Source organism: Marmota marmota, unplaced genomic scaffold (genome assembly GCF_001458135.2).
Source record: "Marmota marmota marmota unplaced genomic scaffold, marMar, whole genome shotgun sequence".
In the NCBI taxonomy this organism is placed as follows: Eukaryota; Metazoa; Chordata; class Mammalia; order Rodentia; family Sciuridae; genus Marmota; species Marmota marmota.
In genome coordinates, this window is record NW_026000037.1 from 46,811,881 (window position 1) to 46,833,402 (window position 21,522).

General features: G+C 43.4%; 1 protein-coding gene across 26 annotated transcripts in view; it reads left to right on the forward strand.

The window, feature by feature from the left end:
- The window catches only part of Tanc1 (tetratricopeptide repeat, ankyrin repeat and coiled-coil containing 1), a 231,962-nt gene that overhangs the window by 163,173 nt on the left and 47,267 nt on the right, over positions 1-21,522 (forward strand). For 16 of the 26 annotated variants that reach the window (XM_048812307.1, XM_048812313.1, XM_048812309.1 and 13 more), the window contains 7 exons: positions 3,858-4,121; positions 9,166-9,288; positions 10,025-10,306; positions 11,308-11,459; positions 13,773-14,004; positions 15,704-15,870; positions 18,048-18,655. In XM_048812307.1, coding sequence (XP_048668264.1) covers positions 3,858-4,121; positions 9,166-9,288; positions 10,025-10,306; positions 11,308-11,459; positions 13,773-14,004; positions 15,704-15,870; positions 18,048-18,655 — 1,828 coding nt within the window. Of the gene's footprint in view, positions 1-1,009; positions 3,108-3,857; positions 4,122-9,165; positions 9,289-10,024; positions 10,307-11,307; positions 11,460-13,772; positions 14,005-15,703; positions 15,871-18,047; positions 18,656-21,522 lie in introns of those variants that run through there. The other 10 variants (XM_048812310.1, XM_048812316.1, XM_048812317.1 and 7 more) reach the window with 6 other exon arrangements.

Sequence of the window (21,522 nt, forward strand, 5' to 3'; positions counted from 1 at the left end):
CTATTATTTTCTTCTTTTAAATCTATAATTTGATTTAGATTCCACCAAACTGCTTCCTTGTCCCTGAACCTACATTGGATTTTTTTTCTTTATTTGATTTTAAGTTTATAGTCAGTATAGAAAAAACCTTCAAAAGGTGAAGAAGAGGTGAAGCAAAGCTGAGAAGGAGAAGGAAAAAGTTTAATTGCAGAGCCTAACAATGCATTATGACTGAGTGTGACTGTTCTTAACAAGGCAGGCTTCACGAGCTGCAGGCTGTTTTTTAGTCACAGACACTTAAGGGACTCCTTTTATGTGTTGTGCATATGCAAGCAAAGAGGGCTTCAAATGTGCAGTGGGGAGTACTGGTGCTGGCTGTGCCTCCAACCACATGCAATCAATTTCTCCTGAGTCTGTCTCCCTAGCTGTAAAGTAGGGTGGATGGTTCCCAGCCTGACCACCTCTTTTCACTGGTGGTGGTGGTGATCATGTGTGTGCCCTAATGACTTAAGAAAGTGCTTTGGAAATCTTTCATCTCTGTGCACTAACAGTCTGGTTAAATGTACTGTTACTGCAGAAAAAGATAAGACATGGTCCCTGGGGCTAAAGGAATTTTCCAGCTGCATAAAGAGTGAGAAGTAGCATGTGTGAATCAACAAGCAGTAAGAAGTGGGGCTTAGCATTGCACGGTGAGGCACAGCCTAGTCTGATGGAAAGGCTGGCAAGTCCCTCGTGTTACGGAATCCTACATGTTGGAAGAGTGGCTGAGACCAGTTTGGGGAATAATGATGAGCCCTAATCAGCAAAAAATGGCACCTCTATCAGTTGAAGGAATAAAATGTTAGAATTTTTGAGTCATTAGGAAACATTATCCAGTCTGTGAAAGATGTCAAATAGCACTTATTTTTTAGAGATTTTTTTTTTTAAGTCTTAATTGTTAAGATATGGCCCTGGTGAAGTGAGGAGAGAGAGAGAGAGAGAGAAAAAGGGAGAGAGAGAGAGAATATACATTTTCAAAAGTGATTATTTAAATCAATTAGGTTTGAATTTTGGTTAGTCTAGATGAAAAATGGTTATTTTTGAGTAGCCTGTTGTTCACTGTGAAAATCGGCTTTCCTGTCTTGGAGCCTGGGGAGCTGCCCTATTCAGTGTGCTTCTTAGGTTTTTCATGGAAACGAAACCCATAGGCCTTTATCTAGTTAGTGCTGAGCTGAGCTGAAAGTCTGTTGTCTGAGCTTTAGGCTGTGTGGGCTAGATCTGGTATTCAGATCCCAGGGAGGGGTACTTGTGGGGTCAGGTGATCTCACTGGGGCATCTTTGTGGGTTTCAGAGCCTCACTGCCTCAGCGCCCTGGTCCTGGTGAGTATGAACCCTAGACCACCTCTCTAATGTGATTTCCTATGGGCAGTGGAGGGCTGCCTCTTCCTCACGATAGTCTTCTGCTCCTGACCTGGTTATGTCTTCCTTTTGAAATGGCTACCCCATCTGGGAATTCTCTTCTCAGCCAGGGTTCCTGCAGCCTGGGGCCTTCTTCCCCTGTCTACTTTCTCTCACTGCCGGGATCCACGTGTTTCTACCTGTCAGATCCTGGGCACCATGTAGAGCCCTTGCTCCATGGTGAGAATTAGATAGTCAGCCTGCCTTGTAACCCCACGAACCCTGGCCAGGCTTCCCCAGTTGTCCCTAACAGCTTCCTGGGGCCCTGCAGCTGCAGCCCTGCTGTTCGTATTATTACTTGTAATAGGAAGTGGAGGGGTCCAAATTCCAGTTGCCACTTCTTGAGGTCCTGATTAGGATTCAGATTCTTAGGGCTTTGGTTCCAAAAGCAAATGAGGAAAAGCATCACTTCGACATTCTGTTTTTCACCTTACAATTTAGGAGCCTCCAAATGTGACAGCCATGACCATAAAACCAAGCAAATCACCACGAGTCTGGAACTTTCCTCTCTCATGTAGATATTGGGATAGCCTGGAAACCTAACTTATTACAGCATGTCTCAGAAAAGCATGCAGAGTTCCAAACATTGGACTTAACAACAATCTGTATTAATAAGGACTACCTATATTTATGCTTTCAACTTATTAACAGTTACCATTAATAATGAATTGCCATAAATAAACAATAAACTCATTAATAAAGCATTCCTGTAAAGCATTAGCACAGTCTCTGGCATATAGTAAACCTTCAGTAAATGTTGGCTGTTGCTGTTAGCACCACCACCATCACCTCTGGCATTTTTATGATGGAAAGAATCATATTCGCTACACTTAAGTTCATTTAAATGGTCCATTTAAAAACACAATGGCTGCAATTGATTCCAAAGAGATGGAGGTGGCTCATTAATGCTAGAACACTTGGAAATGCTTGAATAACAGTGATGGGCACCCTTGCTGTAAGATAGACCCCATCCCAAATCAGCTTAGCTTTGAACCAGTAGCAGTGAGGTTAGTGAGGCGTAGTGTGTCTGACCACAAGTGGAGTGGAAGTGTGTTCATTTGCTCTTTCACTCAGTAAGCAAACATTTGTTGAGTTGCTTGCTGTATTCCAGAGCTATACTGTCCAGAAAAGGAAAAGATCCAGTTGCCACAGACACTCTATGGAGGCTTCTACGTCATGTAGGTGGGGTTTTCACATGGTTAGATGACCAGAGGGAAATGGGTCCAGGCTGCAGTAGCAAGGACAGTCCTAGAATTGCAACAGGATGTCCTGTGGTCACAGCGAGGAAGTTCTGTTGTCTTTACTTCTGAACCTTAAAGAGCATTGTAAAAATAAAGCCAAACCCCTTTAGTCCCTTTGATCCTCAATAACTGGCTCTCCGAACCAATGCACCCGTCTGCTGATACAGCGGCTCATCGTGGTGTGTGGAAGACGCCGTGCCCTCCAGGCTGCCGGGTTCTGAGTGCACTTTGGCACTCATACCCCCATTTGCCAGGCTCAGAGTCAGAGGCCAGGGCTGCGAAGATCCAAATAGAGAATGAGGAGACATGGCCCCTGTCCTCCAGGACACAAGCCAGCGTTAGGTCAACAGTGGGGCAGGGTGAATGGCCCAGGTGACCTGTGGTTCAAGGGGATCCCGTACAGCTCTGCATCTGTAAATTAGGAGTGGCTGTTTGTAGAAGCTGTGTAGGGTGAGTATCACTTCTTTCTTTTATCATATCCCTCTGCTCTTTTGCCAAGATGTTTACAACTCCCCCCCACACTCCCCAGTGTGGGTTTTCTTAGAGGCTCAGTTGTGATTCTGCATTCACGGCACACATTCCTCTGCCAGCACTTCTGCACTGGTCATGGAGATTTTTCCATTCTGTGCCACTAAAGGAGCAAGTCAAGTCGGCCTCCCTGGATCATGTTGAACAGATGTTATAAATGTTCATTTCAAGGATGAAATCGTCTGCTTGACTTCGTAATTTTTTGTTTCTGTAGATTTTCTCTGGTGCCTTTTCGGCCCTCACTGTTGTATGGCGTGCCACCCCCCCAATCCTTCCCAGGAAATGCTCATTTGAATATAGGATACTTGGAGATTCAAAGGAATTTAATGAGATACAAGCAATTCATCTTGGTTACAGAGGGGGGATATATTATCTCCAAATTACATAGATTTACTTTAAAGTTGCAGACACTTTTAGACAGCTTTTTCATTATCTTCCTATCAGAGTTTTTTTTTTTTCCTTTCCTGTCGAGTGATGTAGCAGTTTATTTCCCCTGATAAACAACATTCTTTTAATTTACCAAAATACATTGTATGAGATATACTTTGATAAAAATCTGTGTGGACCGGAAAACTTTCCATTGATCCTGGGGAGGGCAGTGTGTGTGTTTTAACTCTCAACAGCCCCAGTTGTGCCTGGCCTCCTTCAAAGTATTTTGATCTCTCATTTCAGCCACAATTACAAGTTCATCCGAAAATGATGACCGGAGTGGCTCCAGTTTGGAATGGAATAAGGATGGAAGCCTAAGGTTAGGGGTTCAGAAGGGAGTGCTTCATGATCGCAGGGCAGATAACTGCTCCCCAGTGGCAGAAGAGGAGACCACTGGGTCAGCGGAGAGCGTGCTGCCCAAAGCGGAATCCTCAGCTGGAGATGGTCCGGTCCCTTATTCTCAGAGCTCCAGCTCGCTAATAATGCCACGGCCCAACTCAGTTGCAGGTAAGGCCACGCCTCTCCCTGGAAGGGTTCTGCTGAGTCCGAGGAGCCCTGTGCTCACAGTCCTCGTAGGGGAGCCTAACCCAGATCGTGGGTCAGGCACTAGCTTCTCTAGGCCTCAGTTTACATATCCGCAAACATGATAAGGCTGTACGTAATGGTCTTCCAGTGGCCCTCTCACTCTGGAATTCTTTTCATCTTCAACTTGGACTGTCTGACTCTTTGTATGTTACAGAAGAAAGTATACCTACTCTCCCTTGGTATTTTGTTATTTTAAGCTTGGGTAAGCTCATGAGTCTGTTGTATCTTGGTAAATAGGAATCATTTAGAGTGTAGTTGTTAATGTCAGCTCAAAGGATTTCTAATCCAACTTTTAAAAGTCAAGCCTGTTGTATAGATAAGAGGTTGAATGTGTCTGTGTATTTCAGTTGTAACAGAGCTCATAGCTTAAGACACCCTCAGTGGGAGCCAGAGCAAGGTGGAACAGCTGGGAGTCAGAGAGGAGAGAACAAATGGCAGTGCCAGTGCACAGTTGGATTGGCATTCCCTGGTCATCAGGCAAGGAGGAGAGTAGTCTGGGGCAGGTGGGGAGAGGCACTCTTCATCTAAGCCATTATGCCTGCTTTTGAAGGTCTTAGTCTCCACCCCATGCTCTTGGGCTGAATTTAGAAGAGGAACTTATTATGGTAATTCTTTGTTACTATCCTAGCACTTAAAATGTCTCCTTTGCTAAAATGCATGGACCCAGATTCTCTCTTCCTACATCAAAGGATTTTTTCTGTAATTTACACTGCTCCTTTGGGATGTGCTAGGTCAGTCTGGCTGCTGTTGGGTGATTTTTTATGATGGAACTCTGAAGCAGCTGGTAAATAAATGGCCCTAATGGAAAAGTTCTGAGGTACAACTCTAATTCACTTTCAAAGGAAGCAGAATGGCCTTGTTCCAGAAGAGGGATTTGGCGTGTCTGCCAGAGAGAAGTGCTAGGGAGCATTGTGTGTATTGACGGATGGTTCTTCTGAAAACTTCCCTGTGCTCTCACCACCGTCCCACCCTTTAACATAATACACTGTACCCAAGGCATTTTAGGTCATATTTACCTAGTTATGATGAATGGATCACTTGTACTGTACCAGAATTTTATAGCTTCATTTTCTTCAACAAACTAACAAACTTGAATTTGATATAATTGATCTTCTTAAAATTAGGAAACATTGATGCATTGGTCTTAGTGATGTTAAAAATGCCCCATTTGGGGTTACATTTTCTGTTGGATGTTCATGTGGTCTCCTGCCATGTGAAGTGACAGAGGGTGTGAGCTGAGCTTTATGGGAATCTGCCACCCTTATAGAGCAGATTTCTGATTTCTGCTATGCTCCTGAGTTAGCTTCCTTTTGCCCTTGAGGAGGGCCTCCTGTGGAATAGGAGGATTTTCCCTCTGGGTTTGATCAGAGGTTCACTCGTTTCTCCTGTATTGCATATTTTAAAAACTAAATGTATATTTTGGAAAGAACTAGGCAAGTGCTTTACCTCATGGTACTGGTTAATAAGCTAGAATTTGTACACCTTTCTGTTCCTAAAACTGAACCTCAGTTGAGAGGGAATGGCAAGATGCTCCAAATATTATGGAAAAGAATAAGATTCTTGAGTAGACTATATGCAGCACTGTTTGTTTTATTATGAGAAGGTAGACTGCTATAAACAGGGAACACTCAGTTTTGGACAGATTTTGAAATAAAATGTGAAGGACCATACACTGGAATCACTTGAAAGTATTTGCATGCTAAGATCCATGTAAAAACAAGTAAATTGCAGTTTGGTAGAAAAGGTGTTTGGGGGATCGAGTAAGGACTGGAGAGTGATATGGGACCTGGCCCTGAGGTTGCCAGCCTTTACTGTCATTGAGCTTGCTCCAGGAACAGTGGTTATCTGTTAACTGTGTAGCACAAAAAAACTTTTTTGGGGGGTGGTGGGGAGTCAAAGATTGTAAAATTAAGTTGGCTAGGTTTGGGAGTTGTTCTGCTATGCAAAGATGTTCTTTTCAAAGGTTCTTTGTTAGAGTGGAATTGATTGGAAATGTCACATCAAATTGTATGACATGGATACTTTTTTACTTTATTAAAAAAACAGGATGTTAAGCCTTTAAAGTTATATTTTAGATAACCTAGAAGTTGGATGATAGATTCTATTATTTTTGACTACTTTTTTTCTTTTGAACTATTTTCTGTGTAGATCATAGGACACTGTGTTTAATTTTCTAGGAAACCAACAAATACGATCACCATTTGAATTCCAGTTTCCTTCAAACACTGACTGGTTATTTCCCTGGATTACTGACATTTACCTTTGATAGATTAATCCACAACTTACAGTTTTAGCAGATGTTGTTCTTTGTTCCGCTTAGAGGAGTCTTCCTTCTTTCACACTCTCTCCACCCCTCAACACTACCTCTTCCCTGCAGCATCTTGAAATGTGCTTCTCATCCAGATGTTAGTGTGTACACACACGCGCCAAGGCGAATAACTGATTTAATCATAGAGATGTTAGCAGCACATTTTTGCAGCATGAAATTATTGCTTTACCTCTGATTCTTCTCGGTCCTGAATAGTTTTTTAGGATTGTGAAACCCTTTATTGTTAATATTGAATGTGAGTCTGACTCTTACCCTGGGAATGTCTGAGAATCCAGCCTGGGTGTGTGAGAAGGCAGGACAGTCCAGTTGCCTGCTCTTCTGGGTAGGGACACCTGTGCACATGGCTAAGCAGCTGGAGCTTCACTGCTTCTACTCTCAGGTGTCTCTGTGGCTCTGAAAGCACCTTAGAAGATAGAGGTAGCTGCAGCTTGTGGCTTGCGGCCCTAATGCCACTTTCAACTTGGCTTAGTCTCCTTTGAAGGGGAAAGTGGGCCAATCTTGGTGGAGATGCTAAGGCTGCTTTCTTGTGCACTTTGGAGCTGATGTGCTGGTGACTAGGCACCTGGGATCTCACCATGTCTTGCATCCATATCAAACAAGGGCTTCTCTTTGTAGTTCTTTATTTGGAATGTCTTCATAGTCACCTACTTTTAATTCCTTTCATTGTCATGAAATTACTGAGTGTTCTGTTGAGGGGTTGGGGAAAGAGGGAAAACAGGAAACCCTTTCGGGCTGTAGGGGTCTTTGTATTATTTGGGCTGAAGTAGCTTGTAGGACATTCGTGGCTGTCCTGGCCCTGAAGCAAGCTACAGGCTATGGCTGTGATGGCCTTTTCTGCCTAGAGGAAGATCAGTCCCAGGTCACAGGCAGGAGCCTAGAAACATGTACCTGTATGTGCCTGTAGGGACCCTGGAGAGATGAGGACTTTGAAGGGGTGGGGGTAGTTCTGTTGCCTCTCCAGGAAGTTTCACTTGCCCGGGTTATACAGGACCTGGGGGGAGCTCAAGGCTGCCATTGGATTACTCTACCTGAGGTCTCTTTGGAAGTCCTACACAAAGAATTAGCAAGTCTCTAATGGGAGAGATTTGCTTGACCCTGGCTCTGTGCAGAGTATTCACTTAAATGTTCACACAGTTTTTAATTAGGCTGTGGATGTGCACCAAAAGGGTGCAGAGCGTAAGTGTATGCTGTTATGAAGGCAGATTTCGGGTGTTTCTCTGATGAATGGGAAGGTGAGTAGGTAGGGCATATGCTTCATTACCCTCTGAGGATGTGATGAGAGGGGACCAGGCATCACAGAGTTAGTCCTAGAACCCCCCAGGTGCTTGTCAGATGAAAGAAAGGGACGGCATGGTGTGGACAGTGAGGGGAAAAAAGGACAGAAACCTTAGGAAGGAGAATAGGAAGAGCTTAGGATAGATGGTGCTGGGGGCAGCTGGATGCGGGGTGAGAGCCTATAGGGTCACCAGAAGGTGTTCAAAAGACAGCCCACCTGACAGTCCCTGGCTGCCTGCTCCCACTAATGCCTTCATCAGTCCTTAGAAGCCTTAGCCTTTGAACTGCAGCTCTCTCTGGTCACCTTTTTTTGCTCTGAAATTATGTGTGTATTTTATTATTCTGGAGGATAATCATATGCTAAAGATTGGCAGTACCTAATATTGGACCATTTCATCCATAAACCAAATTAGATTCATTTTATTTCTCTCATTTTGACCTAGAATGTATATGTAAATAAGTTTTTTTGATATTTTTAAGACACAAACATGTATATTTGTTTCTAAGATTTACTGAGAATCAGCAAAAATATTTCACACTAGTTATTTTTATAATCCATCTAACTTGTGTGTATGTGTTAATGACTCTTATTTAAGTTTTTTAACTGGTATTTGTATGCTATGAATCTTATTGGTTTGGTCAGAAGTAAATATGACTACTTATTTCTATAATTTTAAAAAAGATACATCTATCTAATATATTTTATAATAGATTAAAATATATATGTATTTGGGCTGGAGTTGTTGCCTAGCATGTGTGAGGCCCTGGGTTTGATCCTCAGCACCACATAAAAATAAATAAATAAAATAAAGGTATTGTATTCCAACTACTATATATATATATATATATATATATATATATATATACACGCTTAAGAAAGTATTTGTACTTTTACTGTCAAGAGCTGACTTTAGTATTCCAAATATAGTGGAATTATACATGCAGAAATATGTTTATTTAAACAACAAGGTTGGAATCCCAAACAGCAGCACGCTCCCCAGAACTGAAGAGAAGAATCTAGTGCCATGCCACGTGTTTATAGTAAGTACTGAAGCTTTACTGAGTGGTGCTTGAGTGTCAAGTTTCTTCATAAAAAAATTTATGGTGAAGTCTGTCTCTTTGCAGGAATAATGGAGAATTCTGGCAACCAAATCAATATAACTTTGATTTAAGAGTAGTGCTTGGGTTTTACCACTTTTCAATTAAGAGTATCTCTGGGAAAATAAACCAGAGCAAAGAAATATCCTTAAATATATATTTGGTTGAAAGTCTGAACTGAATTGCTTAGTAATTTATAACTTACAGTAGTTTAGGTACAACATTAAACTCGGCATTAAACTAAACTTCAATTTAATATTACAGCCACAAGCTCTACCAAATTGGAAGACCTGAGTTATTTAGATGGGCAGAGAAATGCTCCTCTACGGACTTCAATTAGATTACCGTGGCACAATACGGCTGGAGGTAGGGCACAGGAAGTTAAAGGTATTTATCCTTGCATCTGATATCACAGTGGATATGATGAGCTCATTCTCTGATAACCGGCAATGCAACTACCCAGATTTAAAACATGCTGTGAATTGTGTGTGTATATGGTATAAAGTATCTATAAGCTATGCTAGGAGGCCCTCCTTAATAGTTTGGGCTTCTTCTTTGAAATTCATGATTAAATTGCTTCTGGGTTTAGAAAAGAATTCTACAGTGTTATTTGGAAGTGAAGGGTAATTTGGCACTCATTAGGTTTTCTGCTAACAGAGAATCAGTTTTGTTTCAGCTCTGTGAGCCATGTCAGCCACATCCTATGTCTCCCTATGTCACACAGTGGTGTGGTCAGCAGCCTCATCATGTGTGCAAAGCGCCATCATACCCAGATGAGAGCTGTGGCCTGCTGTGTAGGAAAATGTGTTTGCATTTTACTCATGAATGGGGTAGAAGAAACCTGACTTACATATGGTTGCAGATAAACCAGAGAGACATGGTTTGGCCCCTTGTATTGCTTTCTCTGTATCTGCCTTGAGTCATGAGAATAATGGAGGTAGGAGAGGACCACAAATCATTTTAATAAGAGACTATGTGGGATCCATAGGGTATAATAAGTGAGATATTACAGAAGAATTAATAAGCTCAGATTATAATTACTTAAAGACACATAAGCAATAATATCAATTTCTTAGTGTATAAAATTGACATATTTTTCTTAAAAAAAATTATTTTTTTAAAGCACGATTTGCTCCCTACAAGCCGCAAGACATTTTGTTGAAACCCCTGCTGTTTGAAGTCCCAAGCATCACAACAGACTCCGTGTTTGTGGGAAGGGATTGGCTCTTTCACCAGATTGAAGAAAACTTGAGGAACACAGAGCTGGCAGAAAATAGAGGAGCAGTGGTTGTTGGAAATGTGGGATTTGGGAAGACGGCAATCATTTCCAAGTTGGTGGCGCTGAGCTGCCATGGGAGCCGCATGAGGCAGATTGCTTCCAACAGCCCCAGTTCATCACCTAAAAGTATGTCCACATTTAAGTACTTGTCTCTAGTTTGTTTTATTAATATAAAATAGAGAAAGGAAACTGCTGTTTGAGTAGACATAAATTACCAGTTTTCCTTAAGTTGTTCCAGCAACTCTATCAGGTTTGCGATCATATGTTAAGTGAACTATCTGAATACTTCATCTGTCAGTGTGTGTCTTTAGCTACAGTCTAAGGTGCGACCAGCCTTCCCTGATGTCCTTCTGACCTGGAACCCATTTCTATCTTTATACAAGCAGAGATGGGGCAGGGAGGCCTGGTCAAGTTCCGTGGGGAGGTTTGGATCCTAAAATCAAGTGGTTGGGCTCCTTGAAAAACAATGCAGAATTATTTTGTATCCTGTTCACGAAAGCCTTTGTTTTCTATGCTGGATTTACAAGAATTATTAAGACTAAGTTGTGAGAGAGAGAGTAGCCAAATATTTGACTATTTCCTGCTTATTTCATGTGCAGTAAGCCCATTACAAAGAAAGTGTTTTTAAATATTGTAAACAAGAACAAGGGAGTTCTTGAGAGAGTTTTTTTTTTTTTTTAAGACTAAAAGAATTTAATAAGGGATGCCAGATGTGGTGGCACATGCTTAAAATCCCAGCGATCTGGAGGCTGAGACAGTTCTGGCCAGCCTCAGCAACTTGGGGAAGCCCTAAGTAGCTTAGTGAGACCTTGTCTCAAAATTTAAAAAATAAATAAATAAAAGGGCTGAGGATGTAGCTCAGTGGTAAAGCACCCCTGGTTTCAAACCCAGTACCAAAAGGAAAAAAAAAATGAATTTAATAAGGGAAACTGGAAACGATAGTTCTCTGGGTAGGGGACTTGGTCATGGGAGATGGGTAGCGGGCTGGTATGTTCATTCAGTCTCCACATTTTGGGCCATGTTCACTCATTATTGTTTTAAACACTCTCTGGAACCAATCAAGACTTCTAGTCCATATTCCATCGCACATGTGTGCTGATATTATAATGAGGTGGATTCTTCTCTAGCAGCAGATCCCACCCAGGACCTTCCTTTCACTCCATTGCTTTCACCGAGTTCTTCTACAAGTGGCCTCAATACTACCAAAACACCTTCAGGGCCTGGTACTTCTGAAAACCAGAGACCAAGAGAGGAGGCGGTGAAATACCTGGCTTCTAAGGTAACCTGCTCTTGTTTTATGAGAACCCTCCAGATACAAATTTGCTAGTTTGGTTTCCGAGAAATAAATTAGAAAAGGGATCTTAAAATAGCAATAACTGCTTGAGCTTAGCCTTTAATAAAATTGTGAGAGAGTACTCAAAAGTTATTCATGAAAATAAATACCTAAGGATGCTTGCAGTGTACTTTAATCTATCTAAAATAGTATATTGGAAGAGTTCCTCAAAGCATCAGGAGAGATTCTGTGTGCTGACCTCAAGTCCATCCTTAAAAGCACATGTCCTCTTTAATTTGCTCTGTGAGCAGGAGATGGGGAACTTTTAGCTTGACCCAGACTTCTTTCGCCTGATTTCTGTTGCCTGTGGCCTTTGGTTCCCTGCGTCCTTCTGTTGAAGTTTTCTTGTGATATTGTAAAAGAAACTTGGCTGACTTCCTCTTCCTGGATACATGGTCATCAAGGATCTTCTGCAATTTTCCTTCTGCTCCACATGCATCACTGGTTCGTGAGCTGCCTCTGGACCTTAGAGTGGTTGCATTTCTTGCCCTGATGAGCTGCTTAGGTCTCCCTCGGGAGCAGTGGTGTGAGGTGGTGGAGCTAGACAACCACCAACTATGGCAGTCATGAGGGGCATCTCATGAGGATGCCCCTGGGGATGAGGTTGGTGCAGGGATTAAAACAGATGCTTCTCAGCCCTAGATTCCCTCCCATCTCAACTGCTTCTCAGGTGACAGCTGGTCAGCCCTAATGGCTCTGACCACTGGTTCACAACCATCCTCTGGTCATGAACAGGTGATCTGAGATGAGGCTTGTGGTGCAGACTTCAAAGCTACTGCTGCTACTATGATTTTTTTTAAACCCCTTTGATCATAGCCCAACTGAGAAATACATCTTATACTAGAGATCCAGTACTCGTGCAAACACAGTCACATACATAACAGAAGCAAAAGCATTACCAGTCAAAGCTCATTTTTATATCCTATAATATACTCTGGTAATTTAAATTCACTTTATTAACCTAAAAAAACTAGGCTGTTTGTGGCCCCAAATTGATTTCATGTCCTACTGTTGGGTTGCAAATTGCTTTTGACAAACACCATACAACATGACTGAGTTACCTGGTACCCTGCGGTGGTTTGCACACACTTATGGGGTCCTCACTTTTGTTTCTACTGATCTCTGTCCAGGTGAGAGCTGAAGAGCAGTCTCAGCTTTCTTCTAGATGTCAATGATATATTTAATCTAAACCAGAAGTTACCCGGTGGTTCCAGGTTGACCTGAGAAGAGCTGGTCTATGTCTACTCTTTAGTTTCTAAGAGTTCATGGCCTTGGTGTCTCATCCTCAATCTTTGGCTGGCCCTGTTACCTTGGCAGGGCATTTAACCTCTGTTCCTGTTGCCCTCAGCTGTAGGCTGACAGTTCTGAGCCTTCTTGCTGCAGGGCGTTGCAGAGCTGAGCAGGCTGGTGGTGACTCAGGCTCTTCTGAGGAACTGCACTTTACACAAGGGTTTGGCTCTTTTTCCCTTTCCCTAACTCATACCTACATGCTTCTTTTTCTCAACATACAGTATGCCTGCTATTCCCAGTTCTGCCTCTGGCACTTTGTTTGGGGTCTGTCTAACAAATAACTTGCTACCACCATGGATCCATATGACAAAGGGTCACTCCTCAACCTGTAGATATTTAGGCAGCTCCTTCTCTCCTTCCATGTACCCCTTCACATGCCAGGCAGAAACCCATAACTTGTGATTTTTCACCCTTCTGAGTTCCTGTTGAACCTGTGCAGTGGTCCCCTGAAGAAGTGTGGGTTTGGGGAGGTGTCTGAGAGCTTGAGCCCCTCCCACCAGGAGGAAGAAGCAGCTGACTTTGCAGCACGGGTTTCAGGGCTATCAACTTGATCATCTGCTTTTTGAGGTCAGCAGAGGGTACCCTAAAGAGGGACTCCTGCTTCTGAGGAAATCCAGTGCTGATTGCAATGCCAAGAACATTAGGGTTGCTTGTGGGATTCCTCTAAGCTAGGATAGGTTGTATACATAATTTTAATTAGCTTATATTTAGTACAGTGTTAGTTTTGCTGATTTTTGTGCTAATCAAGATGAATTTGTGGCTGCAATCAAAGGTCTGCTGAGAACTTAGTCAACCACATGATGGAAAGAGTAAACAAATCAATTAAACTAACAAATGACTCCGATCTTCGGGAATAGAAGCAGTGTAGCTTGTTATCCTGTTAAACAGGCCGAGTTGTGTTCTTTGAGGTTGTAGAAGGTGCTCTGTGGAGAGACTGGGGTGATGCTGACAGCTCTGCTTTGCCCACAGGTGGTGGCCTACCACTACTGCCAAGCTGACAACACGTACACATGCCTGGTGCCTGAGTTTGTGCACAGCATTGCCGCTTTGCTCTGCCGGTCCCATCAACTGGCTGCCTACAGAGACCTTCTGATAAAGGAACCTCAGCTGCAGAGTATGCTGAGCCTCAGATCCTGTGTGCAGGACCCCGTGGCTGCTTTCAAGAGGGGAGTGCTGGAGCCACTCACCAGCCTGAGAAATGGTACCTCTCCGCAGACCCCAGTGCTCCTGTCCCCAGTACCAGTACAAGATGCCTGGGTGGTCCTCAGAAGGAAGAGGGTCAGCTGAGCTCTGGGGTGGCAGAGAGGATGTAGATGAATCAGTGCACATCTGGTCCCCTCCTCAGAACCAGACTCTCCCTGGGGTCCCTCCACACCCTTCAGTGGGATAGTTTTCAATGTAAGATCTCTAATAAGAATGAGCTCTCCAATTGAACAGTTGCAAAGAAGCCAGTTTCTAACTGTTGGGGATAGGAGCCATTCTTTTGACCCTCTGAAGGTTTGATATTTTGGTCTATGAAATGAACTGACAGTAGACAGATTAACAGGAGAAAAAACAAGTGAGTTTTTTAATGCATGCAGTGCATGCCATGTGGGGGAAACCTTGATGAAAGGTAACTCAAAGCAGGGACTTCAAGGCTCTGGCTTCTTTGGGATCTTCAACAAAGAACAATGAGTTTTAGAGAAGTAGCAGGATAAAGGGAAACAGTTTTAGGCTTCTGGAGGTGAAAATATTAGGAAGGTAAGCAGGAAACTAATGGTGGATAAGGGCTGGTTGGTAAGGTGGTTTCATAGATTCCTCTGGTGCTGTCTCTAGCTGATGAGGGTCTGCCCTTGTGATTAACTTCAGTTCTTCTCATTGAAACAGGTAGGGGGACACCTTTACAAATTTATGTCCCGATTTTAGGCTACAAGGTCAGGCAGAGAGCTTTTCTATACCTGCTTCTTGTCTTGAGCTCAGCTGTCCTTCCAGTCTCAGGGAGGTGTGTTCTGGTCTCCCATGTAACTCTAAGCTATTTAGATTCCTCGCTCCTTGAAGTCTTGCCTACATATTTTGGACTGCTTGGGAGCAGGGGAATGGGTAGATCATTTGGGGAGTTTTCTAACATATTTTTTTTCTTTCAGGAGCCCTGCTCATTTGAGTCAAAACCTAAAGCTAATTCTAGAGGCTTCTATTTGGGTTTTTTGCCTTCCCCCAAATATTCTTTAAAGAAAGGGATGCTGGTGACAGTGTGGGCACATTAGGTTTCCATCTTTCCTCCCCTTTGCTCCTTACCATATGAGCTGGTTACCTGCCTACATAGCACTTCTGCCAGAAGGTGCCAGAGAGAGGGATCGAGACTGATATGCCATTGTTTCTTCATTCCCTGGGCAAAAAACTGGCACTAATAAGTGTAAAACCAGACAGACTTGCAGGAAAGAGCCCTACTTTAGATATCTATAAGGTAGAGCTCTCACCACCTAGGGCTTGGGTGGAAGAGTTAGCCCTTGGTGGGGCAGGTCATTTTTTCCTTGCCTGGAATCCCTGAGGAGTTCTAATGGAGGACCCTACTGTTTTTTTCATATTTAGTCTCTGTGTTATCTTTGCTGTAGACCACCCTAGTGGTACCAGTTTGTGAAGAGCTAACTGTATTATATACATGATTGAGATTCTGCTAATGTGTGTAATGCAATATGTTTCTGAAAACTGTTTTGTGAGAATTGATTTTCTTTTGGCTCTGTGCTCTGGTTTTCATTATAAATTTAATAGAAAATATGCTTCTGCAAAATCCATGTCTTCTGCCATATGTAAACCTTTTCATTTTTTTCTAACACTTTAAACTGTGCATTAAAATACACTGGGTGGTACAATATTATAGAAATGTATAATTGCTAAATTTGAAAAATTATTTTATCCTTTAGAGCAGAAAATTCCTGAAGAAGAATACATTATTTTGATAGATGGCTTAAATGAAGCTGAGTTTCATAAACCTGATTATGGAGATACACTTTCTTCATTTATTACCAAAATTATTTCTAAATTTCCTGCCTGGTTGAAGTTGATTGTGACTGTAAGAGCAAATTTTCAGGTAATAAAAGAATTCTCAATTCTCTTTATAATCCCCGTATCCCAGCTGTATAGTGATAAATACTAATAACATAAACTGTTGTAAACCATTTCACTGCTGAATTGAAAACCTATGTCGGGACATTGGAAAGTCAGTCCAAAGAGCCCTAAATGGGCAAAACACTGGCCATCGTAGCCTCTGAGGCATATTTATCAAGATAGCAGGTAAGTGTCCTACCAGTATTGACTGGTACTCGCCCTGCTTAAATGGCAGTATCCAGTTCCACTTTACTGTAATTCAGAGTGTGGGGTCGCCTGAGGTTTCTGGCTACCTGGTCAACTAGAACAGTTCCTACTAGTAGTTATTGCCATGGGTTTACAGTGGGGCTTTGTGGGATCTGTTTGGTTTGCAGTGCTGGGGATCAACCCAGGGCCTCATGCATGCTGAGTACATGCTCTACCACTGAGCTGCACCTCCGACTCCACCTTCCTTTCTTTGAAGGAAAAATTAGGTATAAAAGAGACATTAAGGCCTATTCTGAGAGATCTGTACTTTATACAACTTTGACATGCAGCCTTGCAATGAGGTGAAAAGTGGGTTTTTTGTTGTTCTTTTTCTATCTTCCCCTTCATTTGCACTCATTCATTGTACATTAACAATTGACTATACCCATACCATTTTCAATAAAGACATGTAGAAAACAGATTTTGACTTTTACCATTTTTTAACAATATCTATCTTAAAATGTATTTGGGTTATTCTTTTTTTTCCTTATTAAAACATGGATTAGGGGGCTAGGGTAGTGGCTCAGCGGTAGAGTGCTTGCCTAGCATATGCGAGGTGCTGGGTTTGATCCTAGCATCACATAAAAATAAATAAATAAAGGTATTTTTTTTAAAAACTTGGATTGGATCTCAAAACACTTGATTTTTGTTGTTGTTGTTAACTTTTTGGTTTTTGTAGTACCAGGGATTAAGCTGAGGGCTTCACACATGATAGGTAAGCTCTCTGCCACCCAGCTATACCCCAAACCCTTTTTTATTTTATTTTGAGACAAGGTCTCACTAAGTTGCCTATTCTGGCTTCAGTTTGGCCATTCTCTTGCCTCAGGCTCCTAAGTAACTGAGATTACAGGTGTGCATCATGCCTGGCTTCATGTTTATTTTTGTGAACCTTTGATTCTTATGCTTTTCAGTCATTTTTACTCAGCATAGCTTAGGGGTACTTGGCACAGAAATGGGACTTGTGTTTTACTTCCTGGCTGTGTGAGTTTTCTGAGATTCAGTTAGCATTCATGTAAGATGGAAATGATTATACTCTGCCCTCTCCCTACAATTGCCAAAATAGAGAAGGACACATGCTTAAATACTTCAGAAGTGAGGGTGGGAAGTTAAAAAAAAAAATGTAACAGGTAAAAGTCCTCTCTACTGTTAGATGTTAGGCTTGTGCTTATATTTGGAATGAGGGAGACAGGGATTATGCTTGCCAGAGCTGGTGGCGATGTTTTTGGCTGCTGGGTACACAGGTGTATTTGTCTTTGTGAAAATTAATGATACTGTGCAATTAGGATTTTTGTACCAATGTATGTATATCATAGTTCAACTTATAGTTCAACTTAAAGTTTACTTAATTATCAATTTTTAAAAAATGACATGCCATATTGAAGCAATCAGCTTTTTTACCATGTGCTGTCAAGGGATATGGATTGGGGGCAGCCTCAGATTTCCTGGTTGGGTTCCTAGTCCCAGGACCTGATGCACATGTAGGGATGCCTCTTTTCTCAGGGGCTGGCTGTGTTCTTAGACATGCAGTGTTAGTTTGTTTTATCCATGTTACATAACCAATTGCACAGCATAAAGATTATGGGTATCAGATTATCTGCAGGGTCTCAGTGCCCCGCTAGGTAGAGGCTTGGTTGCCCTGTCTGTTTAGAGCTTTTTTCTCTCCTCACGTGGCTCCAAGTCCTTGATGTGAGCCTTGGGAAAGCCTTTACTGATTCTATCTCGCATCAGGATTTCTTTCACATAAGCTTTTTATCTGTACCTTATCCTATTACACGTTTTAATACAAAACAATGAGTCCCTGTAATCCATGAAAATCCTCCTTGAAAGAAAACTAGTGAACCTGGTTTAAAATGCAGCTGAAATAAAAAAAGGAACCTCTGTGGAGCAACACTGTGGGTTTTTGTCTTTTTGCAGGAAATCATAAGCGCACTGCCATTTGTCAAGCTTTCCTTAGATGACTTCCCAGACAACAAAGACATTCACAGCGACTTGCACGCCTACGTGCAGCACCGAGTGCACAGCAGCCAGGACATCCTCAGCAACATCTCCCTGAATGGCAAGGCAGATGCTGCGCTCATCGGGAAGGTCAGCAGCCACCTGGTGCTGCGGAGCCTCGGCTCCTACCTGTACCTCAAACTCACCCTGGACCTCTTCCAGAGGGGACACCTGGTCATTAAAAGCGCCAGCTACAAGGTGGTGCCTGTGTCTCTGTCCGAGCTCTATTTGCTGCAGTGCAATATGAAGTTCATGACCCAGTCAGCCTTTGAGAGAGCACTTCCGATTTTAAACGTGGCCCTTGCGTCCCTCCACCCCATGACGGATGAGCAGATTTTTCAGGCTATTAATGCCGGCCACATCCAAGGCGAGCAGGGCTGGGAAGACTTTCAGCAGAGGATGGATGCCCTCTCCTGCTTCCTCATTAAGAGGAGGGACAAAACGCGCATGTTCTGCCACCCATCCTTCAGGGAGTGGCTGGTCTGGAGAGCAGATGGCGAGAGCACAGCCTTCCTGTGTGAGCCCAGGTATGCAGGCCACTTAGCCATACTCTGCAGGGAGCCCTGTGCCCTCGGGAGAAGGATTTCCACTCTGATCCATGGTTTTTAGTGGAAAGGCAACCCAGAATGAATAATTCAGTTTTGTTGCTTTGTTTTCTGCCCTTTGGGCAGAAGGAGGGGGCTGTGGAAAATTCTCTCCATTTCTGTACAAAAGCCTTTGACTACTGGAATTTCAGGACTCTGGTATTTTGGTTGGAAGAGAAGCTGGGCAGTGCCTGGGTGAGATTTGCTGCCAGTTGTCTAACAGATCCCCATCTCCTCCCCCCTCCCAACTTCAGCAAGGTCACATGTGGGGCATGGGACCTCCACTCCAGGAATGGTGGGCATCTCCAAGAGTGCTCATCTCTGGGTCTAGGGCTCCTTTTTGGATTTCCAGCACTGCCACTTCCCTGCTACCTCTTGAGCATGTGACACTTTGTGTCTGTGTTCCTGAAAGGGGCCTTATAATCCATCCTGCCCACCTCATTCTGTGTGAGTGGTTCAATGTGGGTCAGGCTTCCTGATGCTGGAGGGTGAGTTGGGGAGGCAAAGCTGTCTGTCTGTTGTGTGGCCTGGTATGAATTAGGATGAGAGGTGAGGCATTTGAGGGTCGGTGAGGGCGTGCCGAAGCCCTCCACTTCTGCCTGGCCTGGGCCTTCCTCTCTGCTGTCTTGAACAGCAGTGTCAGAGTCAGGATTGCTCCCTACCTCTAGTGACAGGGCTGGCAGGCTGCTAGACAGTCCCCTTAGCACAGTAGTGAGCACTGGACCAGATGTGGGGTCCAGAAATGAAGAGGTGAGTAAGAGCTGTGAGCCTTTCAGCCGTTTCCTCCCCACTCATACTGACTTCCCGTTACCTGCTGGGTCTACCTGCTGTTCCATATGGTGGCTATTTTTTTCTTAGGTGACGCTAGGCTCAAGGTTGGTTGTTATCTTTTGAACCTGATTGGAGCAGCGAACTGTTAACATCCAGGTTGTTTAGCCAGACCGTGACAGCTAAGGTAACGTGTGCTGTAGTATAGCTAGCCATTTCCGATGATTCCCTAAGAAAAGTCAGACCATTTTCTAGGAAGAAAGCCTGTAGTTGAGTTTGTAGAGATACGAGTTGAAAGACTTCAGGGATTTTGGGTTTGTTGCTGGGGTTTGGGGCAGAAGTAGATGGATTGTAGTCATTGGTGAACTTTGCTTCATTTTGGGTAGCGGGGTCCTTGAGTTCAGGCAGCAGAGCGGAGGGTGGTGACTACTAGTTACTATTAGTGATGGCATGCTCCTGAGTACTGCTGTGTCCTTATGGTATGCATGGGGATGTCTCCTGGGATAGGGCCTGAGATGAGTGCAGGCAGGAGGGGTGCTGAGGCTACAGATTTAAGGAGATGCCCACTCTGGCACCATTGCTAGCCCTTTGAGTCAACGGTTTCCCGAGAACCCTGTTGTACTTGAGCTTCATTCAGCAAAAGCTAGATAACAATGTTAGAAGGAGCTTCTGAGTTCAATTCAGCAAGTTTTGGTTTTGTTTTATTTTGTTTGGTACCAGAAATTGAACTCAAGGGCACTCGACCACTGAGCCACATCCCCAGCCTTTCTTTAATATTTATTTGGAGACAGGGCCACACTGAATTGCTTAGTACCCCTCGCTGTTGCTGAGGCTAGCTTTGAACTTGAGATCCTCCTGCCTCAGCCTCCCGAGCTGCTGGGATTACAGGGGTGCACTACTGTGCCTGGCTAAGCAACAGCTTTTGAGGTCCCACCACATGCAGATACAGAGGTTCCTGGAACAGAACCCTACCCTTTCTCTAGGGATCCCACATCGGAAGGTGGGTGAGGAGGGGAATACCATGCTGGGAGGAGCCTTGTTGCACACAGGACTTGAGGGGGAGAAACTTCCAGTGGAGGGCAGTGATTTCTGGAATGTTTCACACATGGTGACATTGGGGTAGTGTTTCTTCGCCTTTCTCACATAGTTGTGATTTTGCCCCAGTTGAGGCCAGGCATTCAGAGGCAGCGACACTTCCCTTTTTATTTCTGCCTCTTTCTGTTCTACAAACCACCTTTCTTCTCTTAGAATCATTGTGCTGTTTGGTTTTTGTCATTTTACAGTACCAGGGGTGCTCTATCACTGACCTACATTGCCAGCCCTTTTATTTTTTATTTTGAAACAGGGCCTCACCAAGTTACCCAGGATGGTCTTAAACTTGAGATCCTCCTGCCTCAGCCTTCTGGATTTTTTTGCCTAACACATCACAGGCACTCTCCTAAGCTGTTGGGAAGTCTTAGAACTAGTGATTGTTCTTGTTTTTCACGGCAGTGCAAACCTCCTAGTATGTAAATTATGATGTTCTCACCATGCCCTCGTCATGGGACCTGGAAATTGTTTCTAGGATACTTACATATCTGAAAACTCCCAGGGAATATCTTGGAACCTTACAGACCTGGGTTCAATTCCTGACTCACCTTCACTACCATCCAAGCCGTCACAAATTACAGGATTTCATTCTTTTCCATGGCTGAATAGTTGTTATTCCAGGGTGCATACGTGCTGCATTTTCCTTATCCATTTACCAGTTAATGGACACCTGGATTGTTTCCATCTCTCGGCTATTACAGTAAACACAGGGATGCGGCGGTTACACACTCCGTGATGGGGTTGTGGTGGGATCATAGGGTAGTTCTAGATGTTTTTTGCTTTTTGTGGAAGCTCATACTGTTTGCTGTAACAGCTGTACTAATTTACATTCTTACCAACAGTGTGCAAAACTTCCCATTTCTCCACATCCTCACCAGCACCTGTTATCTTTAGTCCCCCTGCCCACCCGCTTTCCTCTTTTTGAGGAACTGAGGATTGAACCTAGGGGCTCT